The sequence below is a fragment of the Procambarus clarkii genome, chromosome 14, assembly GCF_040958095.1.
Source record: "Procambarus clarkii isolate CNS0578487 chromosome 14, FALCON_Pclarkii_2.0, whole genome shotgun sequence".
Taxonomy (NCBI): Eukaryota; Metazoa; Arthropoda; class Malacostraca; order Decapoda; family Cambaridae; genus Procambarus; species Procambarus clarkii.
The window spans coordinates 35256534-35273268 of NC_091163.1; the positions used below are offsets into that span (position 1 = coordinate 35256534).

Genomic DNA, 16735 nt, shown 5'->3' on the forward strand with positions numbered 1-16735 from the left:
TTACACGACCTGAGAAGTGTTTGGTCTGCCTGTCATTGCTGCTCCTTGAGCACACCCAGCCCAACCCTACGTAACCTGGCATAACAAAAAATGGTTAAAATTGGTTTTAGGCATAGTATGTATAAGGCGTGTGACAGTTTGATGTAATAGCTTTAATGCCGGCACGGGTTTTGGATGTTTCTGCATCTGAATCTTGCGTAGAGTTCATGAATGTTATTGAAAAGGTCAAACCTGACCTTTATTCTAAAACCATGTTAATGAAATTAGTTTGTATGTTAGCAAAGCTTCGTGTTTCATCAACAATAACAAAAAAATTCTCTCCCTAATTTTATGATATACCAGTACAGTATACTATTGTTAGGAACAGGAGGCCTGTTAGGCTTCTCAAGAGGCCCCATGGTCAAAGAAAAACTGTCCATACAATTGCCCAGCCAGTTGATTACCAGTCAGTGACGCTCGGACCTTCCCAACTGACTGTCATAAACATTATCCATTGTACAATGCTATTACATTTTTGCTACTTCAATGGCAGCTGCATGTATGCTCTGTATTGTGGCACTTCCTCCCACTGTGTGGAGGCTAGAGGTGCTGGGAGTTTGAGAGACTTGGTGGACTTCTGGTGTCCTGGTACTTGTCTATTGGTGACTACGGGGAAGTGAGATCTAGATCTTCATGCCTCGCCTCCTAATTGTTTCTCTGACATGCCAATTATCTCTCTCAACATCAATGTCTATAGCATATTTCTTGTTAAAGTTGTGGATGGAATTGGCTTCAACACCCTCTTCCTTCAGTTCATCCCACTTACAGACTACCCATAAAGGGAATGAGAACTTCCTTGCATTTCTTCAATTTGATTGCATATCTAGCTTCCACTGATGTCCCCTTCTTTTACCAGGGTTTTACACAACTCCCTCATGCACTCCTGGTGTGTGTCTCGGAGAGGCTGCAGGATCCAAGTAACTTCAGTAGAACTTCTGGTTTCAACGCTTTTGACCATGTCGTAGCTCAGTCGATTAAGGCAGTGTCTGGGATGATCTTGGACATAGATTCGAATCCTCGTCATGGCCCTTGTGGATTTATTCATTGATGCATCACGCTATTGTGATTTGTGTGTGTAAACCAAGCAACATTAGAGGAATTTGACCTCACCAGTGATGAGGTCAAAAGGAATCTGTTGGACCTGAATGTAACAAAGGCTGTTGGGCCTGACAGAATCTCACCGTGGATACTAAAAGAAGGTGCAGAAGCACCAAGTGTTCCACTCTCTATGGTATATAACAAGTCACTGGAAACAGGAGACTTGCCCGAAAGCTGGAAGACTGGTAATGTAGTCCAATATACAAAAAAGGGTGACAGGCGACAGGCACTGAACTACAGGCCAGTTTTCCCAACTTGTATACTATGCAAGGTGATGGAGAAGATTGTGAGGAAAAGGCTTGTAGAGCATCTGAAGGGAAATAGGTTTGTAACACACCACCAGCATGGGTTCAGAGATGGTAAATCGGTTCTCACATGTTTAATATGACCATGTTTACTATGACCAAGCAACATATATTAGGCAAGAATGAGAAAGATGGGCAGACTGCATTTTCTTGGCTGTCAGAAAGCCTTTGACACAGTACCTCACAAAAGTCTATTACAAAAATTGGAGCAACAGGCAGGAGAAAAAGGTAAGGTGCTCCAGTGGATAAGGGAGTATCTAAGCAACAGAAAACAGGGAGTAACTGTGAGGGGGAGACATCAGAGTGGCGGGATATCACCAGCGGAGTCTCACAGGGCTCTGTACCTGGACCCATCCTGTTTCTAATACCTGTATACGTAAACAATTTTCCAGAGGGTATAGACTCGGTCATCTTAGTGTTTGTGGATGAGAGGACCGATGAAGACAGACTATAGGATGACCTGGACAAACTGGAGGAATGGTCTAGAAAAGGCTACTAAAGTTCAACTCAGGAAAGTGTAAAGTAATGAAATTAGGCAAAGGGAGCAGAAGTCTGAACACAAGGTACCATCTGGGAGGTGATATCCTGCAAGAGTCACATAGAAAGAACGATCTGGGGGTTGATATCACACCAAACCTGTCCCCAGAAACCCACATCAAAAGGTATCATCAGCAGCATACACTGGATTGGCCAACATAAAAACTGCCTTTAGAAACTTGTGTAAGGAATATTTCAGGACCTTGTATACCACCTGTGTCAGACCAATCCTGGAATATGCAGCTCCAGCTTGAAGTCCATACTTAGTTAAACACAAGTCAAAGTTAGAGAAGATTCAGAGGTATGCCACCAGACTAGTCCCAGAACTGAGAGGTATGAGCTACAAGGAAAGGCTAAAGGAGCTGAACCTCACGTCCCTGGAAAACAGAAGAGTAAGGGGAGACATGATAATCACCTGCAAAATTCTCAGGGGAAATGACAGGTTGGACAAAGACACTCTTTAGCACGGGTGTAACACGAACAAGGGAACACAGGTGAAACTTAGTACCCAGATGAGCCACAGATATGTTAGAAAGAATGTTTTCAGTGTCAGAGTAGTTAACAAATAGAATGCATTAAGCAGTGATGTGGTGGAGGCAGCTTCATGCAGGTCGGCATTCAAACCCCAACCGTCCAAGTGGTTGAGCACCATTCCTTTCCCCCCGTCCCATCCCAAATCCTTATCCTGATTCCTTCCCAGTGCTATATAGTCTAATGGCTTGGCGCTTTCCCCTGATAGTTCCCATCCCCAGTAGATTCAAGAATCTTTACACCAGTTGATTGACGGTTGAGAGGCGGGACCAAAGAGCCAAAGCTTGACCCCCGCAAGCACAACTAGGCGAGTACCAACGAACAGCTGACACCATAAACACAACATCCCGCCCTATAGTGAGGCAAGTCTCCCTCTAACACACGCCTCTGTTTAGTCTCCGCTCCTCTGTCTACAGTACAACAAAACAAGCACTTAAAACCTCGTCATTGTCAACATTAACACGCCTCCCAACATTTGTACTGGTACAGTCATCAGGAGGATAAACCCTTCATGCAAACTGCACCTATCATCAAGAAGATGAAGAAGAAGAAGAATGATCCATGTTTGTTGCTGCAGTTTGGTGATGACTGTCCAGTCACTTGAGGACAACCTTTGAACTCTTCACACTCTTAGCAAGCTTATGGCAAATGAATGTTTTATTAACAAATATGGTAAAATATAGCTTAGTACTGTTGTTGTTACTGGCGAGTGTTTTGGGTCAACGAAGACCACGAGAACACCAGAGTGAGGGATGGAGTCTTGACTGTGGAGACATGGACACTGGCAGCATGTCACCGGGCAGTGATGTGAAATATGCTTGTTACTTCATGAAATATAACCCGAGCCAACCTGAGAGACTGAGCTAATGAGAATGTTCTGGAGGATGGAATTGCAGTTGCCTTCCTCCTGGTCAGTCCCGTCAAGGAATTTGAACCGAGAGGGGACACCTGGAGGCTGTGACTCATACGTCAGGCTGCGAGCAGCCGCATCTAACAGCCTGGTTGATCAGTCCAGCAACCAGGAGGCCTGGTCGACGACCGGGCCGTGGGGACACTAAGCCCCGGAAGCACCTCAAGGTAGCCTCAAGGTAGGAGGCCACAATGGAGGATGGTGTTTGTTGTATAGAAACAAAACATTTAGTATGTGGGCCGTCTACTTGGTGATGGCATCACTGCATTATAAGTTGGTGGTAGTGTAACCGGAGCAAGTGCCCATTCAAGGGGGAAAGTATGGCAAATAATTAGATGGGTAACTTCTGTATCAAGCATACAATGCCTGTGTCTTGCACATGGACATGGTGAGGAGTTTGGCATAGTCAGCACTAGGAACAAATCTCAGAGTTGAGCAAGTTCCTCTTTCCATTGGGTAATAGGGTGTGAGTGCTCCTAAACGTGACAGCGTTAGGAGCACTCACGTGAGCAGCGTTAGGAGCATAATGAAGTAGCACAGCTACTTCATTATGCCAGATGCAATGCGATCCATTGGAATTAATTGTTGTTGTTTTAGATTCAGCTGCTCGGAACAAAAAGTTCCAAGCAGCACGGGTTATGGTGAGCCGAAGTGGACTTACCTGGCACAGGAGTGGGGCTGTAACGGAGGATTAGAATTAAGTCTTGAACCACTTATTGTGGACATGGTGAAGTACAGGTACTGTACTGAAGTTCCATTTGTGTATCCTGGGGGTCATTTCACGCATGGACGCATGCTGTTGTTTAGCACTTCAACTTTGATTTTGGCAATCATGTAGTTCATGGAAGGCTGCTTCTCAGGGTGTGACTTCTCTCTGGGTTGACTTTATAATGCAGGACTTTGTCATCACTATCTCCAGCGGGCCGTGTGGATGCCAGTCCCCACTCTTTTCTCTGGAAGTTCTTATGTTACATGTACAGTAATTAGCTTCCTCATATGGCCCAAATGGCCTTTTGTGGCCCCATTGTTCTTATGGTATGCACTATCTCTTTACAATCATATAGACACAAAAACTTTTATGAACATACTGTAATTGTATGCAAATCATATTCTGTAATTATAATGAATGTTGTACCATGACTGTCGCATTAGCATAGTAACATTCACATTGATAACCACATTTCCGTAGTAATGAATCATATTGCAGTAATTTTTTTCATGGGTATAGGGAAGTTCCATTTCAGCTATATAGAGCTATTATATCTATTTTCATCACGGGTATAAAACCAGAAAATATCTGAAATCAACATGTAGTGATAACCCGTCAAGTAAATGTTTGAAGGTAACTGCACTTTAAGAGCTCAATTTAATACCAATCTGCTGGTAACAAAGTAGAAAACTCGGCAACACTCGCCAGGATTTAATCATGGTTCTCGTGAGATCTTGAATCCTGCTGAACCCTCACAGAACGAGATGTTTCTTTAGTCAATGCTGGATTTTCCCAGCTTTGGGATGATACTCAATTTTCTGCTCATCTTGCCTCGTAGAGAGCACTATATTCCAAACTCCCGTAAGCTGACGCTCGAGGTCTTGGAGGCCCAGTGGTGGCAATGCTCGGGGTCTCGGAGGCCTGGTGACGACACTCGGGGTCTTAGAGGCCCGATGGTGGCGATGCTCAGGGTCTCGGAGGCCTGGTGGTGATGCTCGGAGTCTCGGGGGACCTGGTGGTGACGGTCGGGGTCTTGGGGGGGGGGGGCCTGGTGGTGATGCTCAGAGTCTCGGGGGGCCTGGTGGTGACGGTCGGGGTCTTGGGGGGGGGGGCTGGTGGCGACGGTCGGGGTCTTGGGGGGGGGGGCCTGGTGGCGACGGTCGGGGTCTTGGGGGGGGGGGGGGCCTGGTGGCGACGGTGCGACGGTCGGGGTCTTGGGGGGCCTGGTGGCGACGGTCGGGGTCTTGGGGGGCCTGGTGGCGACGGTCGGGGTCTTGGGGGGGGGCCTGGTGGCGACGGTCGGGGTCTTGGGGGGGGGCCTGGTGGCGATGCTCGGGGTCTCGGGGGGCCTGGTGGCGACGCTCGGGGTCTCTGGGATCCTGGTGGAGGCCTTTTCTGGGGCCCACCAGAAAAAGGACTATCATAACTAACTGCTTTTCTTCTACAGTATTAGAAAATTGATCCTGTGCAATCATTTTTTACCATTTATTTTTTAATGGCAATAGAGGGAAAAGCAGAATTTCTTACTAGAGATGTTGTGGGAAGTGATATTACAAATTTTGCCCAATGAAATTGCAAATGCGTGATACAGTATTTCTATGGGAAAATATTGAAGTTGTACGAAGGATTCTAACCCAAGCTAAGTGTTGGTATTGGTGAGCCTTAGGAAGCCACACCAGGTCGCGAAGGACTCGCCCTTGTATTCAGAGATCTTGAACCAAAATGTACTCGCCTAGCTGTGCTTGCGGGGGTTGAGCTTTGGCTCTTTGGTCCTGACTAAAGGGGTCCCGACGTGTGGGTCTTCGTATGAGGTGATGGAAGCTTCTGGATCACAGATCGACCCAAAACTGAGCAAATCCTTGCCAGAAAGCATTAGTCCAAGAAAAAGTGATTGCTTGAAGAAACTCGGTACCTTGATGTACAAGAAAAGCCAGTGAAAATGCTTGAATAACTAGAGATCAGACGTTTCTCACACTAAAGGAACACACAGTTGGTTTGCGTTCCCTCGGGAAATTGATAAACTTGTTTGAACAATTTTTTACAATAGAAGCCTAATAAACATTTCTTAAATATAAATGCTTTGTTTTAATTAATTAAAAGTAAACATTAAAAGAATAGTAAAAGTATGAACAAATTTAATAAAAATTACTCAACATGATAGAAAAAATATGGAAATGGAAAACTCTGCACGTGATCAACCAAGGATTCAGATTTCACAGCTTCCCAATGGAATTTAGAATTGTTTTTATTATCTGGTGGCCAGATTTGGTCCATTGTTTAGAGGGGTCATTATACAGAGAAGCTGATACGGGTGGGGACACTGTAATGGTCATAACTTGCCTGGTAATCGTTGATCGCTACATGATTATCCGGATAAGTTATCCATGTAAAGACTCGCATTTACCTCCTCTTCTTGGTTCATCTGAATGGATTTGATTCCATTGCAATTGTGTGTTGCTTATCTTTCTCTACAAGTTGTTTATGTTGCATTCGACATATTATATTGACTTTCCAGGAGTTGTGTTGTTCTGCGGGCAGTTACGGATCGGACTGTGCGGCGCTGGACTTCAACTTTGACTGTGACGATGCTGTGCCGTGCATATTTTGTGATGAAATATTCAGCGTGATGAAGGATGAGCAACCATTACTCCATCACTTGTCCGTGCAGCACAAGTTTATCATTGGGAATGTGGAGCAAGTGGCTGACCTTAGACAGTGAGTCGTGTGATGATCATGTTTTGTAACAAGTATAAATTAACCCATGACAAATAAAAATCCATGGTACAGTATAAATATGGAGAAAATATTATATATTTAATGCAGCACAATTTGATGAAGAGCTCGGCTGAACTCTGACTACATGTTATGAGATTATCACACCCACCACAATGGCTTAGTGGTTTGTAATCGTGCATGGAAAAAGTACATACAGTACTGTAGGTATATGCACTGTAAAGTATAATATAACAAATAGAATGTTATATTGTCCTAAGCAAATAATGTAGTATGCATCTTGGTAGCATGAATATATTTGAGCATTCCAATATTTCACACATTTTGTATAAATTTCCCAAAACACACTGTTGAATAATATTACTGGAAAAAAAAACAAGAAAAGAAAAGAGAAAAACAAGTCAGAAACACTGGAATAAATATATAAACAATATATTCACAATACAGTACTGTATCTCCTGCCTCACGGCTGGGTCAGTGCAACTGCCCCTACCCCCCCCTCCTCATGAGTTGGATTGTAATGCAATTTAACAATACAGCATTAGAAGGAAAATAAATTTCTTGAAGAATATTTTTTTTAATTGCATACAGGGTCTAGCTATTAACAGCTAGCAACTGAGAGGCTGGCCATTAACCTCTCGGCTAGTTGGCACAGCCAAGAGGTTAAGCTGGCCTTCATAACCCATTCACATCACTTACATGCACTGGTAACGTTGTACAGCGACTCCTTGAGGTGATACATATTTATCACATATTTCTAGGCTGAAGACTTTGCATGTGGTCTGTCGGTGCAAAGATGGCAGTGACACGTAGTTGGTAGCACAGCAGACTCGCAATTCGAATTGCACATTGGTGTGCATCCCGTCCTCAGACCAAGTCTATTCCATCCAGCGGTCGACCTCAAAGACACATTCAATAATTTTAACATGCTGTTCATTCAAAATAGAAATTTTCTCAAATATAAATTAACATTGTTATATATTTAGCATATTGTACATATTTAGGCATTGGTTAGGTTAGGTGTGTAGGTTCTGTTGGCGATTATTTGTATTTGTAGTACGTGGGTGAAGCATTTACAGCGCTGTGGTTCGAACAGAAGTTGTCAGTGAAGCACTTGTTCTGGAAGTTTTTGGACATCACCAGTTGTGGATGTGTAAATCGTGTGTAAACCTGTTTTTGTAAACCATTGCTGATGTCACATCAGTTCTTTTGCTGATGTCACATCAGTTCTTTTGCTGATGTGTTCTATGTCTTTCAGACATGGCAAGCCCCAGTGCTTTAAGCCAAGTTCTAGACATCCTCGGACTTGTTCCTATGGGTCCATTTGCTTGGTATTCCATTCTATATCTTAGTTTTTGCTTCTATCCAGCTTATTGTGTGTACTTTGCTCTGCTGTGTTTTAGGCACTATTCACTCTGGGTTCCTTCCCAGGGTTGTCACTAACACTTCCCCTGCACTGACAAATATCTCGGCTAGAGACTCGAACCATGGACCCCACGTGTGTGAGGCCGGAGCTCTATCGAGCAAGCTATTTGGTTGATAGCCTCTGGTGTGTTCGGGAGTTTGCCCTGAGAAGCCAGGCTACCAGGGTGGAGAGCTTTGCTTAGAGCTGTTAAAATTATTGACCTCTCTGTTTGGCCCTTTTGTTGATTGTGCTGGGACTTGGGCGTTTGTTTATACAACATGTAGCCCGCACCAGACTTGTCCACATTTGTGTGTTTGTATATACAACATGCAGCAGGCACCAGACTCGGCTACATTTTCATGTCCACTAATTAGTCCCTTTATCATAAATGCAGCCTTCCTTCATTAACTCAGAGCTACTATGGGGGGGGGGGCTTCCTTGAAATCAAGCATTTAATGTAATTGGTAGCTCCCTGTCCGTCTTATTTCCTTCCACTTCCTTAGGCTGAAAGAGTTTACTTGGGAGGCTCGTGAGTGAGGAAGTGGGCTGGTGGGGACACGAGGTGACTGTGCTGGTCATGATCAGGTGCAATATGATTGGGGTGTTTACATTGCAACAGTGATAATCTGCCCCTTTATCTAATTTACTTAAGGCAGTGGCTTGCATTACATTGATATTTTTTGGTGGGTATTTTCCTCGGTTTTGGATTGAAGTCTTGATCCACAAGCTTCCCCTTGCCTTGCCAAGAAAACCAGGTTCTGGTCCTGACTGCCTGCAGACAAGGGATGGTCTTGGAGACATGGTGTATATGACTAAAGCTTGGCTGGACTGACACTTTGCTAGAGAAGCAACTGTGGGCCACACCAGGAAAGGTTTCGTTTCATTTAATGCTCAATTTTTATACATGTGCTCTTTACAGGTACATTCTTTACTGGGGCAAGCTACGCAGCTTGAACTTGCAGGATTATTGTGTGGTTTTCAACACAAACAGTGAACCTGGAGCCAAGGCAATGAGTGAAACGTATTATCTGTTATGTAGCAAACTTGCCGAAGACAACAAATTACGTATGGCTCTCGGTCAAATGAAACTGGTGAGTATATTACAGAAGTGAGATAAGATTGTGCTCAGTTTCTTGGCCCATGGATGTGGGAGCTTGGGTTTTGTCATCTACATATTTGTGAAGAAACAGTTTGGCTGTTAAACTTTGTTGACCCTTTGTAAGGTAACTAAATAGTTTAGTTATCATATTTTAACAAACGGCTTTTATAGAAATAAACAGAAGAGATGGTTTTAAAATGTATTTTATTATTATAAGAACTGAGAGATGTTCTTATATTTCCAGAAATATATAGTTGAGCAGAAAGAAAAAGAGCGCAATGATGTTGACTTCTCCCGCAAGTGCATTTACTGCAGTCAAATTGTATTTGGAGGCGTGACCAACTGCTTCCGCCACCTTACAGTCCATCACGGATTTTCATTGGGCAATCCGGATAACATAGTTTATGGTGCCCAGCTGTTGGACATCTTGGAAGAAAAATTGCATAAGTGAGTATGAATACAAATACAGTTTACAGTTCTCTACATCTAACAGTCACTAAAAGTTAGCCAGGCGGACTTAATTGTAGACAGTAACAAATGATCAGTTAATTTTTCTCCTTGTAATTATAATACAAATACATAAAATGCCGGACCAACCTTGTTGTGGTGGATATGTGGGCCTGCGGGCCGCTCCAAGCAACAGCCTGGTGGACCAAGCTCTCACCAGTCAAGCCTGGCCTTGGGCCGGGTTTGGGGAGTAGAAGACTCCCAGAACCCCATCCAGGTACAATCCAGGTACAGTGTAATCTCATAATGTGCCTTGTATCATTCTGGCCCCTTCTGAATTCAAATATTTTTACCTTTCAAATACTGTACAGTACAACCTCAATTCAACGCACTATATGGGACCAACCCCGGTGCGTTGGATTCGTTGCAAGAGTGACCTTCAGGAGGCGTTTGCATCGGTGTCTTTTTTTTTTCTTGTACACAATAAAAATGCATTAACATATTATTTACTGTACCTATATATTACTACTCTACTAAAAAATAGTGTGTTTCATTTGTTATTTATCTTATTGTTGGAGTTATGTTCATCTTGATGTCTCATGGAGTTGTGAATGCTGTACAGTAAATACAGTACGTACTGTCGTGCATTATGCCGTTATCACTGTTGATTAAGTAGTTCTGCTGTATGTTGAGTACTACAATACAGTTTATGAAAACTTTTGTACACTAAAATTACTGCAACTTCAATTTTAACACTATGTACTCAATTAAATTTAATACTTGTTCTAACTGTTCACTCCACACACGAAGTTTGTATCAGCTTTGCTGGTGCTCGCTGCTGCTGTGTTGGCTTCAGCTGCTTTTGTGCTGGTGCTGGGTACGGCTGTGCTGGTGCTGGGTACGGCTGTGCTGGTGCTGGGTACGGCTGTGCTGGTGCTGGGTACGGCTGTGCTGGTGCTGGGTACGGCTGTGCTGGTGCTGGGTACGGCTGTGCTGGTGCTGGGTAGGGCTGTGCTGGTGCTGGGTACGGCTGTGCTGGTGCTGGGTACGGCTGTGCTGGTGCTGGGTACGGCTGTGCTGGTGCTGGGTACGGCTGTGCTGGTGCTGGGTACGGCTGTGCTGGTGCTGGGTACGGCTGTGCTGGTGCTGGGTAGGGCTGTGCTGGTGCTGGGTACGGCTGTGCTGGTGCTGGGTACGGCTGTGCTGGTGCTGGGTACGGCTGTGCTGGTGCTGGGTATGGCTGTGCTGGTGCTGGGTACGGCTGTGCTGGTGCTGGGTACGGCTGTGCTGGTGCTGGGTACGGCTGTGCTGGTGCTGGGTACGGCTGTGCTGGTGCTGGGTACGGCTGTGCTGGTGCTGGGTACGGCTGTGCTGGTGCTGGGTACGGCTGTGCTGGTGCTGGGTATGGCTGTGCTGGTGCTGGGTACGGCTGTGCTGGTGCTGGGTACGGCTGTGCTGGTGCTGGGTACGGCTGTGCTGGTGCTGGGTAGGGCTGTGCTGGTGCTGGGTAGGGCTGTGCTGGTGCTGGGTACGGCTGTGCTGGTGCTGGGTACGGCTGTGCTGGTGCTGGGTACGGCTGTGCTGGTGCTGGGTACGGCTGTGCTGGTGCTGGGTACGGCTGTGCTGGTGCTGGGTACGGCTGTGCTGGTGCTGGGTACGGCTGTGCTGGTGCTGGGTACGGCTGTGCTGGTGCTGGGTACGGCTGTGCTGGTGCTGGGTATGGCTGTGCTGGTGCTGGGTACGGCTGTGCTGGTGCTGGGTACGGCTGTGCTGGTGCTGGGTACGGCTGTGCTGGTGCTGGGTACGGCTGTGCTACTAGTTCGTGAAAAATATTGACTTATTTTCGTTTGTTTCCTTCCTTTTGTCATGTCCTTGAGACAAATATCTTTCATCATCCTTAGGTGTTGATAAAAGCCTGGTAGCTCTGGATGAACGCAGACTAGGTCTATACACCCTGCAGTAGGCTGGTGTTTAAGCCAGATCCAGTAACATAAATTTCTCTCAAATATTGGATTTACATCAAATTATATATTTTAGGGTTATATATTTAGTTTAGTAACATTATTAGGATAATAAGAGATATAAAAAAATTATTTTAGAACCAATTTAATAATTTTATTATTTTGAGGCAGTAGGTCACTGAACTGTGGCGACGAAATTGAACGAAACACGCCTGGTGCTGTGTGTACAAGGATTAGACCCGTCCACTCGCGCTGGAGTTGTTGTTCCAATAATATAAATAATTTCTCAAATAGCAGATGTCTATTATATTACAGTATATTTTCGGTTTTATTTAGTTTAGTTTAATTAGGATAATAAAAAGCTACTAAAACACTGGTTTTAGAAATGATTTATTAATCTGAAACTTTCAAAAGTCATGAATCACTGAACTATGACGACACAGATGAAGAAAAACCAAGTGAGGTTGACAGTACAGTATTCCCTTATCTGTCCACCCTCACTCATCTTGTTTCATCACAGAAAATGTCTATAAGGAGATTTTACCACATGTAGCTAGCTATTCGCGCTTCAGTCTTTAAATTAATTTGCTAAGATACGTGTGGCACAAATCAGTGAACGAAAGTCATGGAAACTCAGTCGTTCACTTGTATGGACCACTCTGGCTGGTGTTCGGTTAATATGCATCACTTGTTGTGTGGACCACTCTGGCTGGTGTTTGGTTCATATGGTTCACTTGTTGTGTGGTCCACTTGTTGTGTGGTCCACTTGTGTGATCCAACTTGTCTTATGATGGAATTATTAATTGTAATCTGTGATAGAATGAAAATTTTCCACCACTCTGTGAACTCTGTCCCAACATCGTAAGCTTGTGGACAACTTGTGGACCACTTGTGTGGTCCACTTGTGTGATTAAACTTGTCACATGAGGGAATTATTAATTGTAATCTGTGATAGAATGGGAAAGTTTTCCACCAGCCTGTGAACTCTGTCTCGACATCGTTAGCAAATCCAAACATCTCCCAATTCGGCGAACCATTGTTCGTCGAACCGGGTGAGTAAATCCGGCCTGAAAAGTGTGCAAACTAGCCAGAGGTTTGTTGAATCGGGGATACGTTGAATCGAGGTTGTACCTTACTGTATTATTGAAGGTTAACTATCCAGACCAATTATTATGTCTGGATAACCAAGAAATCGAGGTAATCGAGGAGTTTCAAGACGAGATTTTGTTTAAATTTTGGTTAATATGGCATTTATTTTATGATGCATATTAACAATTCCTCTTTTTAACAGGTACTGTATTCACAAATGTACATATAGGAAACCTATTTCATTTTTGTGTTGTATAAATGTGTCCTCCAGCTTTGAATCACAGAGACTTCACGGATAATGGCAGTTAACCCAATTTTTCCCGATTCCTTTCTCATATATTGTGCACGAGTTGCATGTTGTCGAGACTGGTCTGTAGTTTAGTCCTTCATGTTTTTTACTATTATTTTTTTAAAAGTTTAGCTAATGGGGTATTGCAGAAACTCTTAAACCTTCTTCAGTAATCCTGTTGATTCGTAGTCCAGTCCTGTTGCTTTTGCTTCATCTAGCTTCTCCAGGTGTACATTTACCTCTTCTACAGTAACTTCAATTATATTTAGTGTTTCTGGTTGGCTATTGTCACCCCCCTACAGTACTTGGACACCAATCAGGGACCTCCTGGAACCTCATGTTGGGTTTCTCTTACACACACACCTCTCATTCTGTGTTTCTTCGTCTCTACATTTTGATCACCTGGTCCTGTTCCGCTGTTTTCCTTTGATATGGCAGATTGGTGGATCTTGGGGTATGTTAGGTTCGGGGGATTTAGTACTATGGTTGAGTGACGTTGGGTACGCTGGAGAGGACGGGGTGGTTCATGATGTCTGTTCAACACAGCAGATCTGCGCCCCAGGAAGAAACCAGATGTCTGAAATATTTTAAGAATTAGTGGCTTTATATAATACATAATTACTACACCCACTTAATAACAACTGTTACACTGTTCTTCTGTATAGTTTATAAATAAAATTTTAATATCTTTAACAAAATTATTTGTTTCTGAACAGATGCGTGAATGCGCTTGATTTTTATTTTTCGTTATTTGTCTAAATTGTGTATCGTGTGCAGTTATTGCATATTCTATATTTTATTACAGTTTTGTTTTTATTTTCAGGCTGCTATGTCTGTTTTGTGAAAAAACTTTTAAGACCCATAGAATGCTACGAGAACACATGCGCAAACAACAACATCGTTCCCTAAACCCTAAAAACAAGATTTATGACAAGTTTTACCTTCGTAACTATTTACGGGTAAGTGTACCGTATGTACTGCACATTGCTCTACAGTATTTTGAAATCACGAAATTCGTCGTAATATTCTGTGGTTTTCGTGTCAGTTTATTTGTTGGTTATTTGTTGTCAGCCACATTGACTTGTTCTGCATTATTCTTTTATTAGTATTATAAGGAATTATATATTGTTTATTTTAGATGTTGCATTTAGGCTATTGTAAACTGTTAGTAAATAAATTTGTTGTAACTTTTTGAATTTAGGTTTTGCATGCATAACCCTCACACTGCTCTAATTGCTGTATGCACTTCCTTTTCTTGTTTGTTAACTGTTTTTACTCATGCTTTTCTTGATGTAAATAGCTGTACCATTTAGGAGTTAAATTCCAGCTGTCAGTTGCATGCATAATATGTAATGTCCATGAAGAGAAGACGGGTGTTTCTAGGGGGGGTGGGGGAATTGACCCCTTGTGGCTCCCTGAGGCCATCTCGGTGAGCTGGCCCCCTAACTACTGGATCACATCAGCTGTGGGGATAAGTTTGGCCTACCGGGGACAATAGTGGGAACCTGGTTTCATCCCCCCCACCCCCTCTTACCCCCTCAGAGAGGCAGAGAGCAGGTGACACGTTGTCACCTGACTGGGGAAGGTGGTCAGAAAGTCAGCAAACCAGTGCAGACTACTGCTGGATTCAGAGAGATTGAAGCCTCGCAATCCACTGAACAAACTCTGCCAACAATGTGAACAAATGACTGAGAATTTCTCAAAACAAGTGCGTTTGTTTACCCTGCTCCTCCCACTCATTTGGGGAAAATATGGGGGACCGGTACTCGTGCTGTCCACGGCTCCTCGGAATCATTGACAGGTACGCACACAGAATCCCCTAACCCACTCTGCTACCTCCATGTTTGGGAAACTGAGCATCAATGCACTAGTCTGCTTCCCCGCAATTTTTTAATTTTTTACTTGAACAGAACTTGGGGTTATTCCCTAGCGAGTGTGCATCATATATGAACATTATCGTGAAATAATCTGCTAGTCGTCCCAGGACTGATCTGTGAAGGAACCCCATTGTTATGAGACTTTTAAGTTTAAGAAAAGTAACAAGAATCTCGTCCTTTTTATTATTATTATTATTATTATTATTATTATTATTACTATTATTATTATAATTTAACTCAGTAGTGTGATAAATAGTATTAGATAAACAATTACTTTTAAAGGATAAATATGTAACTGAATTTGAATGCTGGCATGAGTAATGTGTAAAGTAATGACTAAAGATTTCTGAATTCTGCAGCCAGGAACCCCTTGGGAAGAGGCCAAACGTGACCTTGATGGTGAAAGTGACACAGAGAGCTTCACCAGCGACAGGGTGGAGAGAAGGCGTTATGACGAACACCTGTGGACTGATTGGAGAGACGATGACACACTTCCTACTACCTGCCTCTTCTGCCACTATACAACAAGCAAGGTTAGTGTTGCTTCATGTTGAGGCTCGTGTAGCACAGTAGTCGGCACGGTCCCTCCACAACCAAGGTTCCGGGTTCATTTCTTGAAGTAGGACAAAGATGTTTGGTCACATTTCCTTTCTAATGAGACCTTACACCTGATTCATTTGTTCACCTAGTAGTAAGTACTACCCAAGAGTTGGGCAGCTGTTGTGGTTAGCAGGGAGCCAGTCGGCCGAGCGGACAGCATGCTGGACTTTTGATCCTGTGGTCCTGGGTTCGATCCCGGACGCCAGCGAGAAACAATGGGCAGTTTCTTTCACCCTATGTCCCTGTTACCTAGCAGTAAAATAGGTACCTGGGTGTTAGTCAGCTGTCACAGGCTGCTTCCTAGGGGTGGAGGCCTGATCGAGGACTGGGCCGCGGGGACACTAAAGCCCCGAAATCATCTCAAGATAATCTCAAGATAAAGCATCCTACAGAAGGCGAGTTGTTGGCCTAGGGATGCATTAACCCTTAAAGTGCGCATCACTTCATATGAAGTGTAAATCGTTTTACCAGTCAACTGCGCTTCACTTCATATGAAGTGTATGGGTACCGCGCACGATTTGAATGGCCCGCGGTGTAGCTGGGGGTCCCATACGCTGCCCAGGGGCTCTAGTAAACAGCGGCCATTTTGAAAAAAAATCCAGCTCACGCTCCGATGGCATGGGAGGCCTCAGTTTAGCGAGAGTCACCATGGCGAGCGCACGGTCAAACGCCTCACGAGCACGCATCACTCAGTCCCTCACCCCAGAGCAAATAGCCCACGAATTATTCTCTGAAGGTGAAGAAAGTGTGTTTGACGATTCAGACAACGATGAGGATTATACACAGTTGTCGGGAGATAGTAGCAGCAGCAGTGAAAGTGAGAATGACCGCCATGCCATGGCGAGGCCTATACGCTCTCCCATGCCTCCTCGCCCATTTTCTACCCCAATTCTACCACGACCTCACAGTTCCTGTGGATATTTTCTGTTTGAGGGTGACGAGTCAGGGGGAGGTGACTCCTTTTCTGGGTTTAGTGACTCAGATCAAAGTTTTATTGAGCCTGTGGCTGGTACCAGTGGTGTAACTGGGCGAGAAATTGTCGCGTCAGCAGCATCTCGCCCAGCCAAGCGCCACCGCATGGCACCACATGAGGCACCAAGACCCTC

The 16735-nt window shown here is 44.2% G+C and overlaps 1 protein-coding gene across 2 annotated transcripts in view; it reads left to right on the forward strand.

The window, feature by feature from the left end:
- Positions 1-16735, forward strand: part of LOC123770325 (zinc finger protein 277) — a 33388-nt gene that overhangs the window by 808 nt on the left and 15845 nt on the right. For both annotated transcript variants that reach the window (XM_045762096.2, XM_069324460.1), the window contains exons 2-6: positions 6645-6844; positions 9187-9358; positions 9611-9813; positions 13976-14111; positions 15389-15562. In XM_045762096.2, coding sequence (XP_045618052.2) covers positions 6645-6844; positions 9187-9358; positions 9611-9813; positions 13976-14111; positions 15389-15562 — 885 coding nt within the window. The remainder of the gene's footprint in view (positions 1-6644; positions 6845-9186; positions 9359-9610; positions 9814-13975; positions 14112-15388; positions 15563-16735) is intronic.